This window comes from Hippichthys cyanospilos, chromosome 4, assembly GCF_059441005.1.
Source record: "Hippichthys cyanospilos isolate Australia breed blue-spotted pipefish chromosome 4, RoL_Hcya_1.0, whole genome shotgun sequence".
Lineage (NCBI taxonomy): Eukaryota > Metazoa > Chordata > Actinopteri > Syngnathiformes > Syngnathidae > Hippichthys > Hippichthys cyanospilos.
Window position 1 is genome coordinate 19,832,384 of NC_142372.1, and position 25,994 is coordinate 19,858,377.

Consider the following 25,994-nt stretch of genomic DNA (forward strand, 5'->3'; position numbering starts at 1 on the left):
CCTTAAAAGAAGACTTTATACAAGATGTTAGATGAGAGGGTCAGTTTCACTAAAGTGTTTAATGGACTCTCGGGTTTTTCAACACCAAACTCATCCAGCCGTGCCTCGAATGGCTTAGTGCACTGGGCTGTTTACCTTTGTGCTTTCCACCTATAGATCATTTGAATTGAACCCATGCAATATGGTGAAATATGGTTGCATCAAGATATACAAGCTGTTCCCAAGATAAAACAATAACTTCCACTCTTGTTCCTTCCTCATTAGTCCTCCAACGAGAGCTAATTGCGAAACGCAGACGATCACGCAGATGCAAGGAAATTAACAATCCAACCTTATCATGTGGTATTTTTATCCTCCTAAACTGATAAGAATATTAGAAGCGTGTCAGAGGAAGTCTGTTCCAGTGATCTACAGCTATGAATATCATTTATCAGTTCGTCTTCCTCCTCACATTTCCTGTCTTTGAGGTGGAGGTATCTTGATGACAGACTGATGTGTGCTCCATATCCGTACCATGAGTACCTCCAAACACCTGCAGATGCATTTGTGTTATATCTGCTATTTGCATTCTGCTGCTAATCCCTGCTAGAAGGGGCGGGTTGCATGCCAGTCAAACTCTGCCCAACAAAAGACAAATATGCTGTCTGTGTATGTATGTATGTATGTATGTATTTTTAGATATGAGGGGACTAATACTCCCCCAAGGAAAAAAAAGCAGGCTAATCCTTTAAACTGATCTATATGCATTTACAGACCAAAAATGCATTGCCCACATGTAAAGACAGTGACAGGGACACATATGCATGATGGACTTCTCCAACTGGCTAATATTATATCAGCAACTACATATTTGACAGGCCATACACACATCTTTCTCATTGCAGATGTCTTGAACTAAATCCTCTTTTACTCAAGTGATCCAACCAATACATTTTTCCAGATGAAACTGACTCTGGTGTGCTGCGACAGAATACAAGTGTTTGTGTAGAAGATATATCCAGTAGTGTTCAGTGAAAGAGCAAATTGGATTGCCACATTGAAATTCATGCTCTGACACCCAAAACAGTTGGAAATCTCATTTACACAGCCAAAGTCAGACACATATCAAATTGAATGACTTAAATCTGATTTGTGAAAATCAATTTCAGTGTTCCCAGACTGAAAAGTATGAATGTCTGCATCAGAACTTGAGCAAACATGGACTACCAATTAATTAAGTAACAGTGTGTCCCATTGGAATATGTAGTTTCTACTGTTACAAATTACCATGCATATATTTTCTTGGGGAAGTTCAAATGCCTTTCAAAAGGACCTAGATCACCAGATATTTAAATAAAATATCACAGTTAATTGATTTATTTGTGATTGATGGAGAAATGCACGTTCTCGTTTAAGCACAAAAACCCATGCATTGAATATTAGGTATTTGGTCAGTAAAATGGTGTCACGTCCTGCCCGCCTAGCTAGCTCATCCTCCCTCACCAACCAGTTCCACATCCCAATCAATCAGTATTCGTTAGATCTTCTTGCCATCATCATCTCATCACCTGCCTGTCGGGCGGCTTAGCCCGCCTTTCCCCGATTATCTATCTGCCTGTCGTCCTGCTTTACCTGCCCAATGCCTCTACTATCCGCACACCTGTTGTCTTGCTTTGCGTGGTCATGCCTCAACTCTGCCGGTCCTCACCATCCTAATACCAGCTGCTCCGGTATGGAGACCTGTCCTCCCTGCCTGCCCACGCTTCCGCCTTCCACCGAATGGACAATCAGCCCTGGCTCGATTCTGTCTGCCTGCCTCCTCTCTCGCAAACCTCCAACTGCAAGCCAGCCATTTACGATTTCCCTTTGTATAAATAAAGAACATGTTCCAACTCTTACCTGTCTACACATACTCCTAGGTCCACCCTCCGAATGTGATATGAAGGTATTGGAATGTTGACTGTATGTTAATGGAGAAACAGCTGAATGCAAGAGGAATCGAGCTGGTTGAATCAGTTATGTTTAGATAAAGAACTGAGCCAGTGGAACCACTACTGTATGATAGTGGAAGATCCCCAACCAGTTGGGAGAGAGGAAAATCCCCAGCTTGCTGGGAGAGTTTAATTACTTCCTTTTTCTAAGTTTGTAAACCACACACCATCTGCTTGAGAAAGAAATAAACGTGATTGTAGAGAGATTCTATTCAGAATCGTTTGATTTTGAAAGGAAAAATCATTCTCCTTTTGTAGAAGACAAGTTTTGACTTAGGTTATTTTCTTTGTCTTCAGTATCTCTTATAGATAGCCTTGACTGGACTGCAATATAAATTCAGGAACGAAGAGCAGCTGTGAAAAGTCACTAATGAGCAGCATGAGGGAGCCTCTAAAGGCTTTCATGCATAAGGTGTATGCCGAAATTGCAAGGAGGCAGGACTGATGAATGTTGAGTACAATGAAGTGCCCAGATGGATGGCGTCCTGGATGCTTGGTGGCTAGCCACCATTTCACAAGAAGGCTACAAGTCAGCAATGATATGCTAGAGCATAGGTCTTAAACTCCAATCCTAGAGGAACGGAAACCTGCATGTTTTCAATTTTGCTCTCTAAAACACACTTGATTCAAATTATAAGGATCATTTTCATGCTCCTGCAGAGCTTGCTAATGAGCTTATCATTTGAATCACGTGTGTTTTAGAGAGCAGGACCAAAAACATGCAGGATTGCAGCCCTCGGGGACTGGAGTTTGAGACCCACAGTATGTGGTAGGTGACAATTTTAGGCTGTAATAATGGGGAGCGAGAGGATAGGCAGTATGTGAAACTTGGAGCTGACAATTTCCTGGAATGGTATAAAAGGTCAAACTGAGTTTTAAAAAGAGAATTTCACCTTTGGGCTCAGCTCTCTCTTTATCATGACAGACCGGTACAGAGTTTGCATTATAGTAGACGCTGCACCGATCCGCCGGGACGATCACCTGTTCCATTCTAACCTCACATGTGAACAAGACCCCAAGATAATCCTCCACTTGGGGCAGGACCTCATCCCCGACACAGAGAGGGCACTCCACCCTTTTCCGACCGAGGACCATGTTCTCAGATTTGGAGGTTCTGATCTTCATCCCAGCTGCTTCACACTCGGCTGCGAACCGCTCCAATGAGAGTTGGAGATCACGGTCTGAAGAAGCCAACAGCACCACATCATCTGCAAATAGCAGCGATGCAATGCTGAGACTCCCAAACCCAACCCCCTCAACGCTTGGGCAGCACTTAGAAATTCTGTTCATAAAGGTAATGAACAGAATCAGTGACAAAGGGAAACCTTGGCTGAGTACAACCCCCACTGGAAACGCATTGGACTTACTGCCGGCAATGCAGACCAAACTCTGACATCGGTGGTACAGGGACCGAACAGTCCCTATCTAGACGTTCTGTACCCAGTACTTCCGAAGCACTCGCCACAGAAGTCTCCGAGGAACAAGGTCGAATGCCTTCTCCAAGTCTATAAAACACACAAACTGTAGATTGGATGGGCAAACTCCCATGCACCGTCAAGGAGGCCTTCTAACCCTTGAGGGTTAGAGCTGGTCCACTGTTCCACGACTGGGACGAAAACCACACTGCTCCTCCTGAATCCGAGGTTCGACTTCCCGACGACTTCCCGACGGACCCTCCTCTCCAGCACCCCTGAATAGACTTTACCAGGGAGGTTGAGGAGTGTGATCGCTCTATCGTTAGAACACACCCTCTGGTCCCCTTTTTTAAAAAGGTGGACCACCACCCCAGTCTGCCAAAACAGAGGTGCTGTTCCTGATGTCTGTGCGATGTTGCAGACACGTGTCAGCGAGGACATCCCTACAACATCCAGAGCCTTTAGAAACTCCGGGCGGTCTAATCCACCCCTGGGGGCTTGCCACCAAGAAGTTTTTTGTTTTTTGACCACCTAAGTGACTTCAGCCCCAGAGTTGGGAGAGCCCATCCCAGCTTCTAGACTCTGCTCTCTTAGAGGAAGACGCGTTGGTGGGATTGAGGAGGTCTTCATAGTACTCTGATCATGCACTTCTCTGACTGTCTCTAAAGCAGCCTCGGTCCAGCATTGTCCCCCCAATGCAGCATCTGGCTGGTGAACAGTGCAAAAGCCGGAGTCCATCAGTAGTGAAAGCCATGCAGTATATGGCAGTGGTCTCACATACAAATGCAGGCACAGGGTACACAAGGAGAGGTAATGTATTTCGGAGTTAAGTAAGGTTAAAGAGACTCTACTTTCAACCATGAAAAGCGCATATAATTACCTTGCATGTTAAATGCACTATATAAATAAAATTGCATTGCCTTGTCTTGAATCCCTGCTAGCCTTCTAGGCTAAACTATGCTAGCAAACAGTACTGATCAAGACGGCATGAGGGCTAACATTAATTTGCGACATGATTTTCACCTCAAACAAGATTATTTCTTTTGACACTTGATCACTCTGACAGAGGTTGAGTAAAATTAAGTTAGTGGTTTTGCTGGGAAGCCCATTGAAGGGATGGTGAGAGGATAATGCCTCCTCAGAGGCTTCATGCCAAATATTCTGCTTTTGAAATCAGGCACTGATTTATACCATGAAGACAGTCATCATGTTGGCTCTTGCGGTGAGTTGAAACTATGATGGGCTTTACTGCAGAAGAAGGCATGCAGACTGCGTGAAGTACACTAAATACAGTGGCTCTAACTTCAAGTTATTTATCGTAACTGCCGGAGGAAACGTGCATCTGGCAGGTATCAAAAGTCACATACTGGACTATTAGGATGACAATGTTTTGCAAAAGTGTCGTGAGAGTATTGTCTGCATTTTTGGATAGCTTCACTTCACCAATTCAGTTGCTTACATTAGGCAGTTTCACATCATGTGTTCATTACGGTATGTTTCACTTGTGTTTGGCTAAATATGCTGCTCTCACTTATTATATGCTTGAGAGCTATCAAGTCTGTATTACAATGAAATGTAAGGATTTTACACACTTTGTGCATCTTTTTCGTGTTAATGCACAACACTGTATTTTAAAAGGTACTCATCATTGTTTAACTACCAAAATACATGCTATTTAGCTGGTATGCAGTAGAATTCATCTATCCATTTTCATAGCCACTTATTCTCACAAGGGTCACAGATTTCCTGGTGCCTATCCCAGCTGGTTTTGGGCTATAGCTTTAGGGGACACCCTGAACTGGTTGCCAGCCAATTAAGTATGTAAAAAGGCAACCAAAAGAAAGTCTGATATACCGGTAATTGTCCTACAGCATACCAATAGATGAGACAAGGCATAACAGATACCAGAGATGAAAAAAAATATTGGTTACAGCAGCAAGGCATAGACAGTGAAATATTTAAAAGGCAGACAACATAATGAAAAAAAAAAGCATTATCAAAGCACCAGCTGAGATGGGGGGGAAAAGTCTCTAGTGCATTATTTGTAATGACAACAAAGATACATTGCACCTTGTGTTTTATTGGACGAGAATACTGCACAATGCACATATATGACTTTGAAAGTGTTAGGGCCACTGCAATAAAATGAACTTATTCAATTTCAAAGACATATTTTCATGTTTTGTTAAGTGTCCAAACATTCAGTCCCAGGCACATATAGTACAGTACTTCTGTTTACTTTTCATCCCCAAATGTTCGGCTAAGCCAGTGTATAAAAATGGTTGGTACTAAATGCATGAACTAAGGTAATCAATTATTTTAGGTAAATAAATAGTCAATTACTCTCATATGCAGTATTAACGTAATCATTACTTTAGTACTTCATTACCTAAATTAGTTGATTCGTATTTTAATACTTAAATGCGTATAGATTAGTACAGTTTCTATAGTAATCCATTAATTTAGTTCTAATTCATCAATTCTTAATTCACTAGCCATTTTTAAGCCCTCCTGTAAGGTAAAGTAAAAATAAATGTGGAAAAGCTATTACTGTAATAATAACAAATGATCCTTGTGGCCCTTGATAAATTTTGTTCTTATAGTTAAAACAAGCACACTCATGCAATTTTCTTAATCAAATAGACAGAGAGTTTTCAACACAGTCAACTTTTTAGGCTTCTAGATTACTTAATTTCACAATTGAGCATCTGCAAACCAATTGGCTTCAAAGCCTCACTGCTTCATGAAGCTTCATTTGGCCATCGGTACCTGGCAATCTTACACAGAATGGAAAAATATTTCTTTGGGAATTAATGTCTTAAATGCACAGCTTTTGTCTGTCTTATTATCCACAACAATGTCAGCAGCACATTTGTTTCGTGTTGATAAAATAAAAATAAAAATGTATTTTGATTGTGAAGTCTGGAGAAGAAGTTTGGTTCCTTTTGACAAAAAAAAAAAAAAAAAAGCAGAGGGTACATTTTAGTAACTGGCAGCAGACAGCTAACAAGCAATTATTGCTTACTTATGCTGTCAAGAACAAATGAGCTGTTTTTATCAAACACCCCAGATGATAAAAAAAAATTATAGAGATCGGATTTGCACCTCATATTGAGAAGATTGTGGCATTAGACAAGCATTTAACTGAACATCTATAGTATATGTACACAATTAGGTTTGTCAGGGTTCATTTTAGGATGATTTGGCAAACGCTTCACCTAAACTTCAATGGGGATTTATCTGACATAATTGTTACTTGGAAAGAAACCATATCAAACAAAATATGAAACAAATATGTGATGCAAAAGCACACTACTTTGACAAAGAAACTGGGGCAGTTCAGAATCAGTTTGGACCTAATAATGTTGCAAAAACTATTTGAGAAATTAAAGGAATTAATTCATACCACAAACATTCATTATTGCATGTATTAAGTACTGTATTAGTAAATATAAAAAAATAGAAATTTCACATTCCATCCCTGAATAAGAGCCTTTCCCTTCCAGCCACAACAATTTCCACATGTTCTATGCTCATATGTGACTGGATTCTCCTGATTAACCCCCCGCCACCCTCCAAATAGGTATTGGTGCTGGATTATGTCTTCATTGTAATAACACTTCTTGCCAAGAAACATCACACAGTAGAAATGCTTGTTTATGTCTGTTAAATGGTGGCACATTTGTAAACAAGATCCATTTGTGGAATGAGCAGCAGAGCGGAGTATGTGGGTTGGCTCATGAAAAAAATAAAAAATAAAAAAAAAGCAAAATCTTTTTGCTAGTGGCGAATGGCATATTTTGCTGTTGCCATTGACTGCTGTTGAGCTTCTGGTGTCTGAAAATGTGGAGGAATGTTATTTTCAGCAATGAGTCCAGATTCTGCCTACAGCAGTTGGATCTTAGGGCCAAACTGTGGAGAAGATGCTGTGAACACTACTGTATGTTGATAGCTGAACTGATAGAGCCAAATCTTTTGGAGGAGGCATCGGGGTGGCACCTCCCTGACTGGATAAATGGGGTTTGTCATCTGTGAAAGCAATCTCAATGCAGAGATAGCGAGATGAGATTCTGCAACCGTGGAAATCCCGCCACTTCACAATCACGGATTGAACTCCATCCTCCAAGATGAAAATGTTCGCCCCCACAGAGCGACATATAAACAACTTCAAGAATATGGAAGTGGAGAGGATGGAATGTCCTGCCGGCAGTCCTGACCTCAACACCATTAAGCACTTTTGGGATTGGCTTGGGTGTGCTTTTCACCACACAACTACCGGGACATTGTTTGACTTGTGACAAGTACTGGTTGACAAAAATGACCAAACTGGTGACCAGAATGAGATGAAGGTGAATTATTAAATTAATATAATTTACTATAATTAATTTTTTAAATTACTATAATTATGTGTCAACATTCAACCTTAAATCATCCAATCCATCAAAGCATGCAGGGTCGGTATCTTGGACTATCCAAATTGCACTTAGTTGTGTTTGTGAGTGAGAATGGTTGTCTATGTGTGCCCTGTGATTGGCTGGCAAACGTTTACTACTGCTCGAAGAGAGCTGGAACGGGCTCCAGCCATTTCTGTGATTCAAATTGGTATTTGCACCGATTGTTACATGTGTGTTCCAGCACGTGTGAAGTTCAGAGGACTTTTCCTCATCTAATTGTCAGGTGCACTCGACGCATGTCAAAGGAAAACACCCTCGACAGAATGCCCACCACAGATCAGAGGCAAAATGAAGCTTACATTGGTGTGAAAATATAGATGTCCTTTTTCTGCTCAACCGCAGCAATGGATATATAAAGTGATACATTTTTTTCCAGCAATTTCTTTTGCTTTGTAAACTGCTCATAAGGACCTTTTGTGCTAAAAACTGGCATATATGGAGATACTGTAGGTCAGTGTGTCCCCGTTCTTTTTATTTGTTCTTTTTTTTTTTTTAGTGATATCACTAAACAAAGAATAAAATGATCCAGCTGGGATTTACAGTCACATTTACCTGGCAGGAAGTAAAAGGGATGGGCCAAAAGTGCAATGAAATACACAGGGAGAATGTGGCAGCCTGTCAATTTCTTCCGGCATAGTAAAGCAGCCAAACTATGTAAGAAAGCCAGTAATTGCTTCAAAATAATCTGTACCTAAAAAAGTTATTTATAGTAAGCTTTTATTTTGAAGCATGGTCATGACAATGGTCAACAACACAGTTTTGGCTTTTTTTGGATTGAGTGTCCCCACTGTAGTTGGATATATACTGTAGCTAGAATGTGAAATTGATAACATATCAACTACTTAAAAGTTTTATGCAAAGCTTCCTATTTGGCAAAAAAATCATAGTATAAAGCATGAGGAGGTCTAATGAGCAAAAATGAAATAGCCTAATAATTCCACAAATGAAACACATGTCATTATCAATTTAGCCTTCTCGAAATCCCACAGGGATCAAACCCACCCTTTGATTTGCAGCGTGCTGACTGTGGAGCAAAGTGTTATTCACCCTAGTTAAAGCGACTTGCACCCTGTGGAAGACAAAAGACGTAAAACAAAGAAAATAGCTTATTTACTGATATGAGATCAAAATGGTTCCACAAGGTGGAATTCTTTCTTCTTCCATCAAGAGCCCTATCACCCTGACTTGAGGGAAGAATTGAACTTCAGAAGATGTGTGATTCATTACGCAGAGCTGGATCTCGCTGACAGATGCGCTATCTTATGAAGTTCATCGCCTCAGTAACAAGTAGTGATTGATTAATGCAAAGGCCATATGGGTCATGTGACTTTTTCTTCAAGCGATATGTGCACCGACTCAGAGACTTCGCTCTGATTAACTTGACATATGTGTGTGCTGTGGGGGGATTCTGTATATTTACATTCAATAGGATATGGCTGGGATCTAATAAGTTGAAAAATTTGTCAGTAATATAAACGTGGCATTTTGTTCAAAGATCCCTCCAATAAAAGATGATTCCATAGGGATCTTGATATATTTCAAAGTGGAACAATCTGAATCCATTCTATTTAATGCATTTGCATGTTTTTTTTGTGAAATTTCAATGAAATACTGTATATCTAAAAGACAATTCATGGAACATGACTGTTTATCAAATCTCACAAAGACTTAAAACAAATGTACAGAAGATGCTTGCTGAAGCCAGTTCATATACCCATAGCAAAGCTAAATTAAAGGTTATGTATACGTAGATTAGACAGCTCTTGCACCCCCCCCCCAAGAGAACTGAAATAAAAAGCAGTGCAAAATCATGGTTGCTATTTTTATCCCATGCAGAGAAAACACTGTAAACAATGATTTAAATAGAACATGTAATAGAGGACCTCATTAAGGAAAGTGTTTTGATGGCTGTGATGATATGAAAATATATAAGGACGTGAGGAGAGTAGTAAACATCAAGCAATGAACGGGAATAACTTATTTTTGTACGTCTGTCTTAAACTGGGTGTGAGACTGGGTGTCAGCAGCCTTGCATGTTTGGGGTTGCAGTCTGTGGTTTTCATTCTAGGCTGACTACTCATCGAGGATATAAAATAGACCTTTTTGAACATACAAGGCCAAGCTGGTGCCTTACAACCTGAAAAGTCTGCTTAAACAATAAAACATAAAACAATAGCAATTCAAACTCTTTTGTGATTGTTTATTTGTGAGGGTAGCTCAGAAAAAAAGTCTTTTGCTAAAGCTATTTAGTTGAATCAGGATAATGTATCACGTTTTGCATGTGTGTGTTGAAACTGTTTGTCTGGATAAAGGCTGACTACAGAATTCTATTTATTGTGGTGAAGCACAGTCCAATATAAGTTGCAGAAACATTTTCTGGGATGTAGCTGAAAATAATTTGGGGTCATTTCATGCAAAATCATCAAGTGGGTTTAGCCAATTTTGATTTAATGAAACTAGGTTTACTTGTTGGTAGTGATGCCTCAACACTAAATCAAAAAAGTTTAGGTCAATTGGGGCTTTGGGGGCTACAGACGATCGAATGTTGACATTTTTGGCAAAAGAGGGCAAGGCTGGACAATTTAGTGTGACCAAGACACATGCCATGCATGTTTTTGGAATGTGGGAGGAAACTGCAGTGCCAGGAGAGAAGCCATGCGGGCTGAGGGAGAACATGCAAACGCCACACAGGAAGGCTGGAGCCAGCTAGAATGGAACTCAAGTCCCTTAACTGTGAAGCGGGCGTGCTAACCAAGCAGCCATGTATCATGTAAAAATTGGCTTGGTTCAAATTTTCTTTTTTTCATATTTCTTTTTGTGCGTGTGATTTGGCATGGAATGGCCCACAACCAGTTATTTGGTTTTTGCATTTATCACTGTGGGAATAATATGTATCACGTGCTGCGTTGCAGTTTACTGGTGTTACTCGATTGCAGCGTGCTCACTATGGTGTCACAGAGAGACCATAATTTGGAACCATGCGCTAAGCGAGCCAAAGCATGAACAAATACAAATAAAATTCGCCATTGGTTTCAATCCATGATAGTGCGGAAGCTACAAAGCTTGGGCAAATATTTATAGTGGGTTTTCAAAACGAATAATGGTCTAAATATTACATATTGTCACTTTACTATGAACTCTTAGTTTTCTCTGTTCACTTCTTGTCTCTTGCTTAATTCTATAGCAATAAAAAAAGGAGCAAAACCCCTTGCATATGTTACTTAAATTCAAAACAACACATGTACCAGTTCTCAGCACTTTCTTTCTTGCCATGACTGCAGGAAAGTGGGCATAAACTGCATTTTTAAAATGTAAAACTATTAAATCATGGTATTGAAAAGAAAGTGAGGGTGAAAACTAAGGCTTGAGGGAAATATATAATGTTGAATTTAGAACCAATGACCAGTGCACATTCACCACAAATACACCTTAAGACAGCAATATACTTCAGCCCCGTTTCAGCCAGCTACAGTAACTCCAGTGTTCAAGGCACATTTGCAGAGTGGTGCCACACCCAGAGAAGCCCACAAGTGAAACCACAGAAGTGCACTTGGACAAACACACCAACTAGCTGTGACTAGGAAAAAATAACACTCCACATTTCTCTACTGAACTGAATTTTCTAGTGTCCTTGTAAATACCATAAGGCCTTATGGAATGCCATCCACTGAAAACACACGTAAAGAATGTATAAGATCTGTGAGCAGCATTGATCTTGACTTCAGTGCAGACTGACTGGAAACAACAAAAGGCTAATATAGCCAACTGTTACAGTGTCATCACTTCACCCACACTAGAGATAATATGGGAGGACACAGGAAAAGGAAGCTGCCTCTTTTTTCTTAACTGTCTCCATGCACATCCTGGAAAGAGTCAACACAATCTGTCAAAGAGCAAGAGATTTTTTTGTGTGTAGTCATTTGGTTACATAAAGAACAAGAGCAGGGTGGCTCTCACGGGAAATAAATTAGTTTTCCGTCATTAGGTCCAAGCTAACGGCTAACTGTTCTGCTGTGTCCAAAATAGAAATTATAATTATTGTCAGCTGGCATAGTCCAAATAACACCTTCCGAGGAAGTTCTCACATAGCATTTGTTGCTCTGGACAAAATTATTGGGCCTTAATGCAAACCCCATACGCTTTGTATATGCAATAACATTCATCCAATGCCGTAATAGTTTATTGCAGACACCGGTCCATACAAAACAAGAGCACATAAAATAATACAAAACTATACATATTAAAAATTCATGCAAACTATTTTATCAATGCTATCTAACCTTATGTGTAACTCTAGAACAGTTCCGCTCAATTATTTAGGGTTTCTATGACATTCACTGCCATTCTGACAATGCAATTAAATCATTAGATACTGGACATTCTGCTACTGTAATGGTTTGTTAAAAAAAATAAAGAACAAAGCTTTTTGTCAGTTTAAGTGCGATGACTTCAATTATTCAGCATATTTCACTGCAGAGTGGATTATACATAGGATGGGTTGAGCTTCGAAGCACCATGCAGAGAAGAAGAAATTGCTCGACTGAACTTTAGTGACCATGTTTTTGGCACAATCATTGAATCATTGTGAGGTTGTCTATGCAGCATTTAGTTAATGTTCAATCACAAAGACAACCAAATGTGGTCTATCACAAAGTAATTGCTGAGGGTTAGGGTTGTGAATGTTTTAGATTTTAAAGTATAGTGACCCACAACCCACAAAAAGCATTATTAAAGACATTTTACCATACCTCAATTATCTATATTTGCAACATGCGTATCGACTTTTAACAGCTCTTTTGAAATCAACTAGTTTAAGGGCTTATGCAAATGAGCTATCGCTCACCCCACCCTCAGAAGAGCAGCTTTGCATTACCATGACAACCAGAGTCAGAGCTGTTCTGAGCCCAAAATGAGGATTTTACTTTTGAAAGAATAAGCAAGTGCAAAAGTGCACCTGAGCTAAGATAAACCAAGTAGAAATGGTGATCCTATTTTCTGTCACAAACACATCACTTCATCGACTTGGCACCATACACACACCCTTAATTTTGTCATTTATTACTTGTACGCAGGCACTCCAAAGACAAATACACACCCATTTTGGGACAAAATACCCCTACATCCACCTCGCATTTTGGAAGTTAGGGAGCCTGCTTGTTTTCCTTGTGTTTTTTCAAAAGGTATCCCAGATTCTTTCACATTCCAAGAACATGCATGTCATAATTAGGGCAACCATTAGCCACAGACTTTTGCATTATTACGGTAGAGATAGAAAATATGATGAATGCGTCGAAAATAATAATAATAATCCCATCACATAAATCCAAAGTGTGTGTGTATATGCACGTGTGGGCACCACATTGTGGTCTGAAATATAAATTTTGTTTCATTCGTTTGGACACACAGATGATTGAGGTCCACAAGTGTTAATGGGAAAAAAAAGCCAAGCAATTTAGTTCAAATACTTATTGAGTTCATGTTAATTGTTAGAAATATAGCACAAATAAATAATAAAATTAATGAAAAACTAAAAGGACAATCTCTGGCTGAGAACTTACATTTGAACATGGATCAATATTTATTCTCCACATGTAAAATTCATCATATTTTGGGACCTCTACAAAGCAACATATGGACATGATTGTGAGGTGATTAATCCAACTGAAAACATATTTTGGAGATTCAAACTTCCTGTCAGCCCTTCAAAAAAAAAGACAGTAAAAAGGGAGGGGATACTCTCCGGAATGGTTGGTATTTTGAAATGTTGTTCTGATCCACAAGTTTATTTCTGTCTTACATCGTGGTCTAACGAGACATCCTTCGGCCTATTACAGTGTCCACCATCAAAACATGTTTACAAAAGGACATTTTAAACGTGGCCCATTAGTGAGCAGTGAACTTGCTTTTAAAACCCAGAGCAACTGTGAACATTATTTAAAGTTAAGTATGATTTGTGTAGGTAAAGCAAGAGCAACATCCATTGTGAAATTCACCCAAAGATAAGCAGTGAAAAGTAACAGGCACTGTTAATTCTACACATTAAGCCCACCACTGCTTACATTCATCAAACTTAAACCTTTTAAACAACTTCTCCGACACCAGCAAATCCACATGGTAAAAGTTGGCCAAAAGAGAAATAAAACACACAGTGAGTCTGAATTAGAAGAATGTGTTGCCAATAACCATGACTTCTAATGAATAAAGACAAATATGAAAACAACTTACCCTTATTTATGTCTCTCTCTTTCTATATACCGGCTGTCCTTTCTTCCCTGCAGTGTGGCAAAACTTCCCAAGCTTTTTCCTCTCCAGTCTCTCTCTCCCTCCTGCCACATGGGGGCACATGTGACTGATTTTCGACCTATAAAAACAAATGCTGACATCTAGTGGCAGCTAAAACAATAACACGTTAAAGCGCTTTTAGAACTCGACAGTTTTTTTTTAATGTGCAGTCATCTTAACATCATTGTCACTTGTGGACATCAAAAAAGCAGTTTTCCATTTTTTTGAGCAAGTTGCAAATGCTTGGGCACACTAATGCAAATAATAAGGTGCAAGTCTCTGCTGTTTGTGACCAGATTCTTTTGTATGGATGCACAATGCTGTCACTGAAGTAAACGTTTTTAACTTGTAAACTAATGTCAACATAGTTAACAATGCGTTCAAACGCATTTAAATACGTATTCACTAGTAAGTTATGTAAGTACTCATAAATACATTTTGTCCCATAATGCCTCGATGTATTGCCAAACCTTGTGGCATGATGAAAAAAAAAGCAGAGGAAATGTAACACTAAAACCACAAAAGTACTAATAAACAATGTGTACTTACTTAATTTTGGTTTAAAATTGGCCAAAATGCTAAATAAATGCATTTTTTTGTTGTTGTGGTTGTTGTGTACTTATGCAGGAATGTAACAATTCCCTGTGGCATGAGGGGGAAAATGCCCAAAAAAAAAAGTTAAACATAGAGTCCACCTATATGTTTGGCCATATTTTCAATTACATGTGCGCATATTTACATTTGAACTTATTTATAAGTATGTTTGTATGTACTGGAAATACATTTGAAAAATACACTGCACTTTTTTAGGCATTTTGAAGGGCTTTGCATTCATTTTGTTGTTGACTGTTCTGACGTGATTCAGACGAATCTTTGAGCAATATTCACAAACATCTAATCAGAGAAAATTAATAATTATTTTCTTAGCGACTAAATGTAAAAAAAAAATGGCCCAGCTCTATGGTCCAGTCTTACACCACACACTATGGCATTTTCACTGTAAAGAAATCAATGTATTCTAGTTAGACGAGCTTCTCAAGTGGCAATGTCAAGTGGCCAATGGTTTCTTTACTTCCATATTTCATTTTCAGCCATTTTTTAGCATTATTACTCTTGAAAATGTTGTCTCCCCAATATTGTCTTGCATTGTTTCTTTTTTTCTAAACCGGTTACCAAAGTGGACAGGCAGGCATCGTATTTTTGAATTGCTCATCCAGTTTGGGGTTATTTTAAGGTCACCTCAATCTCACAAACACAATATAGTGGCAGCAGAAATGCCTAGAGGGAATCATTACATCTGGCACAAACACCCACTTGGACTGTGGATTTATAGATTACATTTTTGGTGGTCATGGTTGAGGTTACATTCAGCCTCACAAAACATATTTTTGTCCATGTCTAAAAAAATCGCATTATTGTGCTATCACAAATGTGATGACGTTATTACATTTGACATCTTTAGTTACAATTGAATCATCAAGGTTCCCGGAACACAATGGTGAACCTTTAATCTTTGAATGAGTAAGGAACATAATAATCTCAGAATTTTGATTCCAGTGAGAAAGGTCTGGGCTATATCTTATTTTTGTTTTACTGATTGAAAACATTCACATGAATAGCATTAGAATTCATACAATTTTGCAAATAGTAACCCGATTCTCCGCAAGTGTGTTTGCAATATACCCAACGTATTCATTGCTCTTGAGACTCAACTACCGGAAATAATACTACTATATCATTTTAACAATTGCTTTTCTAGCTGCATTTCCCCGCTGTGGAGCAAATAAAACACATTCTTCATGTCTGAAAGGTCAAGGAACATATTGACTGTGACATAGTAATGTGGTGCAAAAACACCTATTATTAGCTCTTATATCCAAGCATCTACACTACAGTATTTATACCGTTCTGGATGAAGGATATAGTTCTGTTTCACCGTCAGTCAGAGGGCTGACAGACACAGACAACCATTCACTCTCTCATTCACACTAAAGGGTGATTTTCAGTCTTAAGTTGACGTGCTTTTGGACTGTGAACTGAAAGGAAGTCAAATATCTCTTACATGGAAAACAGAAAAGACCTGAACCAATATTTGAACCTGAACCTTTTTCACAAGTCACTACTCAGCTAAATTTGCAGACTCTTTAGCAATCAGCAAACTACACTCCATCAATTTTACTTTGGTGGGTACAAGCCATGCTAGGGTCAAAAAAAGCCTAATGGAGGAAAGCGGCAAGGTGAAAGAAACACTGCAGCTTCATCTGAAAGGAGACATCAATAATATGTACATTCGGTCAATGAGTAGATTGTTGCAATTTTATGCAACTTAAACTCGCAGGTTGATTTTTCTTTTTAAGTAAGAAGCATTAAGGAAAGTGTTATGCATATCATAAGTAGTGGCTGTTGAAAAAAATATTCCAATTGTATTAAAATGATGATGAGGAAGAATAAATCGCAAACATACAGTGTGACGGGAAAGTATTCACAGTGCAACACGTTTTCCACTTTTTGTCGTCTCATGCCAAATTGTATTAATTGAATCTCAAATTTCCACACACAACACCCCAATGCGACAATGTGAATAAAATGACAAGTTTTGTATTTATTAAAAATAAACTAAGAAATCACATTTACATATGTATTCACACCTTTGCCATGAATCTCAAATTTGGTGCATCATTTTCCACAGATCTTCCTTGATGTTATCTACAGCTAAATTGGAGAACGCCTACGGTGAATCCCCTTGATTGGACATGATTTGGAAAGGCACAAACCTGTTTACATAAGGTCCCACAGTTGACTGTGCACGCTCGAACACAAACACCAAGGATGAAGTCAAAGGGATTGTTTGTAGACCTGTGAGGTAGGGTTGTCTTGAGGCACAAATCTAGGGAAGGGTACATAAATAGTTCTGCGGCTTTGACGGTCCCAAGGAGCACAGTGGCCTCCGTTATTTGTAAATGGAAGATGTATGGAACCACCATACCTCTCCCTAGAGTTGACGAGCTGTCCAACTTGAGCGATCGGGGAATATGAGCCTTAATCAGTAAGGTGACCAAAAGTCCAATGGTTTCTCTGTCAGAGCTCCAGCATTCCTCTGTGGATGGAGGGATGCCCTCCAGAAGGACAACCGTCTCTACAGCAATCCACCAATCAGAAAGGTATGGTAGATAAAAGCCACTCCTTATTAAAAGGAACAAGGCAGACCATCTGGAATTTGCCGAAAGGTACCTACTGTAAATGACTGTCAGACCACAAGAAACCAAATTCTCTGGTCTGATGAGGTAAAGATTGAACTCTTTCTTTTGTCAGGCGTCATGTTTTTGAGGAACCCAGGCACCGCTCATCATGGCTGTGCACAGACGTCTCCCTTCCAGTCTGATGGAGCTTGAGAATTATTGCAAAGAAGAATGGGCAGAAATGTAGGCAGACTGTAATTGCGGCCAAAGGTGGAGCCGCAAAATATGAAACAAAGGCTGTGAATATGTATGTAACCCTTTTCTACATTAATAAATCCTGAAAAAGGAAGAAAAAAAAAAGTTTATCGTTTTGTCATAAATGAAGTATTGTGTGTAGAATTTTGAGGTAAGAAAGTTTGGAATGAAGCTGTAACATGAAAAAATGTTGAAAAAGCAAGGCACTGTGAATATTTTCCAGATTAACTGTATGTATCAGTAAAGATAGTTATAAAATCAGGCAAATAAAATGGCATAATCATGTATGGATGGATGGAATTTCTCATTGGAAAGGTATTCAAACTAAGGAAATGGTTTTCTGGTTTGTATTTAATTAAACTATTTTATAATAGCCACAACCCATAGGTAGATTTTTATATAAAGGCTCCAACCAAAATAAAAACAAACAAAAAAAACTGCAAAAGCAGAGGCAACAGTTTTTTCACCAGAAAATATATCTGGGGTTTTAGAAAATTAGAAAAGAATTGAGAACTGTTTGTCCAGCTCTAGAAGAAATTGCAGACTCAAAGAAGTTGAGAAATTAATTCACATGTAATTGACACGTTCGAATATGCTCTTTCATCTATATATGCAATGTGGAACTAAGTCAAACGTGCCCTGTAATTTACAGAATAATTTGAATTTAGGAATTCATGCCAGCGGGAAGTTGCAGTTTCCACAACTGACTAATTGCCGGCCAAAACAAATTGGAGCCAGTTCACCAAATGGAAAAATAAAAAAGAATCCAGCCAATCACTAATTTCAGTTTTCATATTTTGTATAAGTTTTATTTTTGTGTCATGATGATCAAATCAGGTTTTTTTTTCTTTCATCTTTACTTAACCAGTCTAGTTTGCCTTTGAATTTAATGTATCCATGCAGTGAAACAAATTAGGACATAATACAATCTAAAGTGAGTTAAATGATCATTCGTTTACATGTGAAAACCTTCCATCAGGGGAGAGTGAGGAGATGAGTCGGGCTGAACTAGAGAAGTGTTCTGTAAAGAATAATATGTTGCCCTACAGCGGCAGCAGTCATGTTGTAAGCATCTGGTTTAAAACAGGATATGTGGAACATTTCTTAACTTCTTAGTATTTCTTAACTTCTACCATTCAATGATATGCATTGTTTTCTAGGGTTGCAACTTAAAATAATTTTATCAATAAATCTGTCCATCGTTTTGTCGATTGACTGGATTATAAAAAAACATGTTTGTATGTTTATCCATTTGTTAAAACCACAAGATATATACGTTTTTTATTGATAGTGCAAAAAAATATTTGATTTGGTTTCATATTGGGTCCATAATGTCAGAAAAATCTACAAAAACTGTTAATCATTGTTTTCCAAAGAGACAGATGATTGAACATCTTTTTTTGGTTCAACAATGATAATAAAGACTAAAGAACTCTGAGAATTTGTCGAGGGGAGAGGCTGAAATCTGCACAGTTTTAGGTCATCGAACGATATAATTGATGATCAAGAATTGATCAATTTGGTAATCGATCAGCCATTCAAAAAATTATTGCACTGCTACCGTTATCGTTACCATGCTGCATTTTTTGCTACATTCAATTGTTAGTTCACCGTTCATTTAGAAGGTAGTGGTTAGATGATGTTATTTAAGTTTACCTGTCATTTGCATATTCATTTTCAGGCCAAGGTTTCTACAAACAAGGAGCAAAGAGAGAATTTTATATATTAGTAGTCAAAGTATTGTAGTCACGGCAACGCTGCGAAACTTCTAGCATTGATTTGCAGCGCTCTTTGAAAATAGTTGTAGTGAACCAAGCTAAAAGTTGCTTTTTATTTGCTTTGCTCTAAATGTGGCTGCGATTTCTTTCAAGGTAAAGTCAAAGATACAAAAGAACAATTCAGATGAAAGAACGAAAGAGACAAGAGGCATGTGTGGCGGGACGAGGTATGAAATAAATGGCTCTCGAATGAAGTGCTCATCCTGTTATTGCTCTGTGAATACAGTCATTGAAGACCATTTGCAACTGTGTCATCCAAGGTGGTACCACATTCAAAATTTCTTGGTGACAAGAAATGTATGAGACTAGTAATGCTTTTTGTGAATGTCTTTGCAACCATTAATGAACGCAAAGAAAAATCCAACAGTTTCTATGTTCGCAAGCATTCACAAAGCATTTGCCAATCAGAGTGAAACTATAACTTTAAACACACGTGAAGAGGGATTTGCTAGAGTAGTCCGGAATTGCCAGGTTATGTTGTTCAGTCGTGCTGCAAAACTGTTCGAACATAATGCAAAGTCACTAGGCAATACATTAAACTTACATGTCCTGAAAATTGATCTGAAATTAAGCTAAATCATGAGATCGAGGTTTTAAGTGACAGAATGCTGGATTGGTGTTTTACCTGTTTACAATGGTTACTAACACAATCTATGAATAGCTATGTTTTTGAACAAGCTATGAATGTTAAGTTTCCATTAAAACATTTAATATCAGTGCTGTATACGTTATTTTTGTCCTAACTTTTTGTCCAGAATTTATTGTGGAATAGACGGAACCTTCTGTTAAAAAAATGTTTGCTTGGCTGCTTCCAGCAGGAAGTGCTGCGCGCTCCCGCACCACCCCAATTCCGTTTGCGCTCACGTGTTGCTTGTGTATAAAAAGCTCGAGGTCCCAGCTCATCATGCTCAGTGTGTCTCCAGACAAACGGCGAAAGATGGAGTCGGCGCTCAACCAGTTGAAGAAGTACACCGTGGTGGTGGCCGACACGGGGGACTTCAACGGTAAAATGCTCGCTGGCACCAGCGGCTAATGCTAGCCGGTTAGCGTGCTAGATTAACCTTCCTCCTTGATTAATGTGAATGACCGGCGTGTAAATAATAAACCCGAGCGAGGCAGCTACGCGTGCTAGCGTCGCAAGGCCCGTGTAGTTACCTCAGCAAATTCTAATTGTTAGTGCAAGTTTAACTATCAATATCTTCGTGCTTGTCCAAATTATAATAATCCGATTAACCTGCTAAACCTGCCAACTAAATTGCACGCTTCACTTTAGAGACAGTTTGGAAGTTTTAACGCGGCTTGTTAAAAGTCGTATTTTCACAACTTTCTGTTGATATCGTGTATATTTTAACTTTACCGCATGTATATGAACGGCAAAAAGTGACAAAGTTGTTACACACGAAAAAAAAAAAAAAAAAACTTCCTGGTTTGCTTTTCTGTCCCTATGCAAGCCATGCGTGCTAGTTTCCGCTTGAGGAAATAAATGGAGTAATTCAGTTAGCCTGTGATGCAAACGCCGAAAGGTTTGCAGGAAGGATGACATGACAGTTTGCCTACAAGTCTGCATTTGGAGCTAAAAACAATCATCTTTTTATGTAATACATTTTCCTTTTCGAGGGCCTTATTAAATTATTTTTGTTTGTATGAGTGGCAACCGGTTTGTTGTTCTTTCTGCCATTTAGTGGAAGAGCGTTTAATTGTTCTACTTGTTAATCATGTATGAAGATATAGCATTTTTAGTACATGAATGAATAGTTTTCACTTTTAGATGAATCAAATGATAGTCAAGCTTTGGCACCTATGAGAGCTCATATTTGGGAATTACAGGTCAAGTGAGTAAGTTGCAGCTCCCAACTAAAACCGAAGACCTTGAGAAACTTCGTTACATGGAAATGTCAGGATCATTTTGACTAAAATTGCTGTCATTAGCTGGATGAAGTTGTCAGGAATCAAGCCAATTTTTATCAAAATTTTCATCTTGACAGTTTATACTGGATATTTCGTGGATGCAAAACAAATAGGCTTCTACCTGTTTTCTTACATCAACAATCTGTCATATTTGTTACAGTGGACTTCTTTTGGATGACAAAATGTAGATGGCTAGTTATGAGGCAAGTCTAGCTGCTTTCTTAACTCCTGTTTGTGTTGTAAGTCAGGCTTGTGGGAAATGTTGCAGTCCTCAAAGTATAAGTTTGTTTTTTTTGTTTTTAAATAACGATGATCAAATATCTGATTGGGCAATAAATATTGCAATATATTGGCAGTTTAAAAAATTAATTACGTTATGGCATATATATTAACGACTGAAAAACAAAGCATTTTAATAGAGTATAGAAATGTAATTTTATTTTTCGGAAGCAGCATTAAACACACTTTTTCAAAAATAGCATGTCCGCTTTCTTTTATTTAAACATACCCTTGACTGCATGAAATGTGTTAGTAAAGAAATATTGAAATTATGGAAAGGAGATGATGGGAAATCAAACCCAGTCACATCATTTTTGGCTTATTAAAAGATTGTCTTCTTTACATATCCTTTTTATGTTTAGAGTATTTGAAATAAAATATGGGTCAAATATCCACACACAAATTGAAATCTGCAAGGGTCTTGTGAGACTCATGTAGTTGCAGTTGAAATATTCTGTTTGCACTTTTTAATTATTGGTAGAGTACACACAGATGAATACTTGGGAAAAGTTGGCATCTCTGCCTGGTGCTACTCAAGCTGACACAGTTTGAAGCTGACATGCAACCAATTTGAATTGAGAGGCAAACCCAGCATTTAAAAATGCTGTTTTGTTCCTTTCGTTGTTGGAGACCTCACTGGCATTTTTTTTTTCATAAATCTTTGTAGGTATTAAAATGATCTTACATTTAAATTATACATGGCTTGTGTACATCAGATGCACTTTTTATTTTTTGTAATGATGCTTGCTACTAAAAACACCAATGAAGTGGTATTCGCCTGTTGGATTAAAACAGGATGATAGAGTGCATTTGTTCCTTTTGATTCACTAAAGCAGGAGTTATTCACCCACAGTATGTATTACACAGTAGTGCTCCTTATGTCAAACAAGTTTGTCAGCCTGCCTCATCCTTACACCGCAGGTGTTGAAAAACTGCGGTCACAAATCTATGCTCAAGATGGCGCCAATCTTTACTTTAACTCATTCTATGGAGAAACACTTTTTTTTTCTATTGTTTTACCTTTGTTGTGAGCCATGAAGTGCTCACCATAAATTGAGTCCATCCACAGAGATTTCTCTGAAAACTAGAAACTCAAAATGTGCTAATATATGCCATGCTTTCCCCATTGTCCTTAATTTGTTTCAATTTGTTGTTTTCCAGCCATTGATGAATACAAGCCTCAGGATTCCACCACCAACCCTTCTTTGATCCTAGCTGCTGCCAAAATGCCAGCTTATCAGAACCTTGTGGATCAGGCCATCAAATACGGCATTGCCAAGGGCGGGTAAGAGCTTAAGCTCAAAATTTGCTGATCTGATTTGTATGCTCATTCCGTATGAATTTCAGTTGTAAACCAGGTGCAAACTAATTTTATATTCAATATCAAAAGTGACTTAACTGAAAGTGTCTTTCCTTCCCGTTCAGAACTGAGGATGAGCAGATTGCCAACACCATGGACAAGTTGTATGTGAGTTTTGGTCTGGAGATCCTCAAGAAGGTCCCAGGCAGGGTCTCAACTGAGGTGGATGCCAGGTACATGCACATATTGACAAACGATGCCTATTGATGCCTTTAATAAATTAATGTGGACAAACATTTGTTTCAACTATGGGTTGGTGACAATAAAAAGAATACTTTTATAATATAATCAAGACTTTTTTATGGTACTTTACCACACACAAAGTCAAACTAATATAACTAAGTGTGTGTGTGTGTGTGTGTGTCTTACAATTGATCGATAAATCCACATTTTATGGCGCCCACCTGTATTTAACTAATTGTGCAAACCCTTAAGTGTGTGGTTTTGCTTTGAAATGAAAGTTAGGTGCTGTATAATTACCCCCAATTAGTATCAATAATACTTAAAATATTAAATGCAATTATCTTCCACAGACTGTCTTTTGACAAAAAGGAAATGGTGGCCAAGGCTTTGAGGCTGATTGCACTTTACGAAGAAGCTGGGATCAGTAAGGAGCGGGTGCTCATCAAGCTGTCGTCCACATGGGAAGGCATTCAAGCTGGCAAGTGAGTGTGACATGACTTTTTTTTTTTTTTAATCGCTCAGTGGGATAAACCAGCTGATTTTATCGCATGTATTTATTTTAGAGTTCAACTTTGGGTGCAACGTAAGTGTAATGTAAATGTGTTCTATTTCAGGGAGCTTGAGGAAAAGCATGGCATTCACTGCAACATGACCCTGCTTTTCTCCTTTGCACAAGCAGTAGCCTGCGCGGAAGCAAAAGTAACGCTCATCTCACCCTTCGTTGGCCGCATCCTCGACTGGTACAAGGAGAACACAGACCGCAAAACGTTCGAGCCCCACGAAGACCCAGGTACAGATCCCACCCCCGTTTTATATGAAACAATGAATCAAATATTGCCATCTGCCAATTCGACCCAGGATGTTGTGTTCTACCAGTTTTGCCTTTACTGCTACCATCTGAAATATAATGCTTGCAGCAGTATTCTGTGATCATTTATGATTCAAATCTGGATACTCTACTTATTAGCAGTTTAGCATGCCCCAACAGGGATTTACAATTTACAGCATGGAACGTGGCTGAGTCTTCCAGCCTGACAAAGACCCCCAAACAGACCAGGCAACCAAGGAGTGGCTCCATACAAAGCATTTATTGGAGTGATCTAGCAAGAAAAACCAGGAAATGTTTAACAGCTGTAATTGCCTTCCAAACCTACGCTCCTGAATTCAACTTTTTGACTGTCCAATTATTTGGTTTTCACAATAATATACTAACAAATAGTATAAAGAAATCATAAAATGTGATTTGTGTGTTTTTTATTCTTAGTCCAAAAACTTTGTTACCGCATTATTTTTCCATGTTTTTCCAAGCTATTGCTTTTAACTTGTAGCGGCAAGTCTGGTCTGGTTGCTTCTCTGAAGGAATTTTGTAACTGTGGTATTGTAGCCAAACAATGTAATTTGTAGTTGTGTTCCCCCCTATAACATCCTTGTTACCCTGTAAATTTATACTTTCTTCACCAGGTGTCCTGAGTGTGACGAAGATATACAACTACTACAAGAAGTTTGGTTACAGCACTGTGGTAATGGGTGCTTCTTTCCGAAATACGGGCCAAATCAAAGCCCTGGCTGGATGCGACCTGCTCACCATCTCTCCCGGGCTGCTTGCTGAGCTCAGCCAGGACCACAGCAGTGTCACACAGACGCTTACTGTGCAAAGAGGTACTGCTGCGCTAAGACACTTGAGACAATAACTTTTTTTTTTTTTTTTCCCAAGCATCTCGCCAAAATTTGGGATTATGAATCCTTGGCATCTTGTGATCTCTTCGCCCCAATATGAGTACATAATTTCCACTTTGAATTATATATTTTTTTAATCTATAGCAAAGGATAGTCCTCTACAAAAGATCCACCTAGATGAGAAAGACTTCCGCTGGCAGCATAACGAGGACCGCATGGCAGTTGAAAAACTTTCTGATGGCATCCGCAAGTTCGCCGCGGATGCGATCAAGCTGGAGACCATGATCAAAGTAAGACATGACTTGAATATAAATTTTGTTTATTGCACAGTTTCCTCACAAATCTTCACAATTTTTCATTGCAGGAGAAAATGCTCCATGTTAAGAATGGTCAGTAAGGGACGTGAGGTGTATCCTGCTGTTGCATTCACGCAAAGTTTAGCGTCAGGACGCTGCCTTGTTTGCTAGCTTCCAGTTGGGAGGCATTTGAAAACATTCTCTATCCCTTTGACTCCCTAATCAAAGGTCATCCCCTATCCACTGTTTGGATGGAGCGATTCTTTTGTGACCAAATAATTATTGAGTGATGCTTTTGTTGACGCATTTTATAACATTTAATCCGAGGGGAAGAAATCATTCCAGAGTATGAGACTTTATACTTAAGAGGATCACATGCATATTGAACCAGAAGAGCTAATGTTTGAGTAGATTATCAGTCTAGCTGGAAGGAAGCAATTGTCTACTGCTTGTCCCCAAATTTTACATGTTTTTCTTGCCAAGAAATATAATAAATTGAAATTCTAAGCAGTTAAGTTGTTTCTTTCTTGTGTTCCAATTCTGTTCACATGGATAAAATTGGGGCCCATTCGTTCAAGAAAAACTCATAAAGGTCAAAAAATAACTTGCAACTGACTTAACTTCATTCCTTTATTTGTGTGGTCCAACTGAATTACATCACTACATTAAAAATGAAAACTGTTTTGAACAAAAAAATGTGTACCCCGGATATTTTGTTACACAACCTTATGAGGAAATCGCTGCAACAAAATTGATGTGACCTATGTCCACCGGTTAACTTGCAGCTCGAGCAATCTGCAAAAGTTGTCTAGGCTGTCCCTTCTTGACTGACCATCCAACCATTTTCTTTAGTAGCTTATCCTCAGTTGGGTCGCTGGCTCGTCAATACCTATCCCACCAGCTCCGGGCAGTAGACTAGGGACACACTGATCTGGTTGCTTGCCAATTGCAGGGCACA

The 25,994-nt window shown here is 38.7% G+C and overlaps 2 protein-coding genes across 2 annotated transcripts in view; one reads left to right on the forward strand and one right to left on the reverse strand.

Annotated features, from left to right (window-relative positions):
- tspan4a (tetraspanin 4a) overlaps positions 1-14,137 on the reverse strand; it is a 113,256-nt gene extending 99,119 nt beyond the window's left edge. Inside the window, exon 1 of the mRNA XM_088413806.1 lies at positions 14,065-14,137. The gene's annotated coding sequence lies outside the window, so the exon portion shown is untranslated. The remainder of the gene's footprint in view (positions 1-14,064) is intronic.
- Positions 14,138-20,148: 6,011 nt separating this feature from the next.
- Positions 20,149-25,546, forward strand: taldo1 (transaldolase 1). The gene is made up of 8 exons (XM_088414130.1): positions 20,149-20,337; positions 22,682-22,805; positions 22,946-23,053; positions 23,414-23,545; positions 23,678-23,853; positions 24,525-24,722; positions 24,885-25,030; positions 25,105-25,546. Exons 1-8 carry the CDS (start codon positions 20,238-20,240, stop codon positions 25,135-25,137), a joined length of 1,017 nt encoding a protein of 338 aa, XP_088270256.1. The 5' UTR covers positions 20,149-20,237; the 3' UTR covers positions 25,138-25,546.
- Positions 25,547-25,994: the final 448 nt, after the last annotated feature.

Excerpts from the sequence above, each read along its gene's own strand:
- taldo1 (XM_088414130.1), top strand. The coding sequence starts at position 20,238 with ATGCTCAGTGTGTCTCCAGACAAACGGCGAAAGATGGAGTCGGCGCTC. Across the intron at positions 23,054-23,413 it reads TCAACTGAGGTGGATGCCAG|ACTGTCTTTTGACAAAAAGG; the intron begins GTACATGCACAT and ends TATCTTCCACAG. Across the intron at positions 23,546-23,677 it reads GAAGGCATTCAAGCTGGCAA|GGAGCTTGAGGAAAAGCATG; the intron begins GTGAGTGTGACA and ends GTTCTATTTCAG.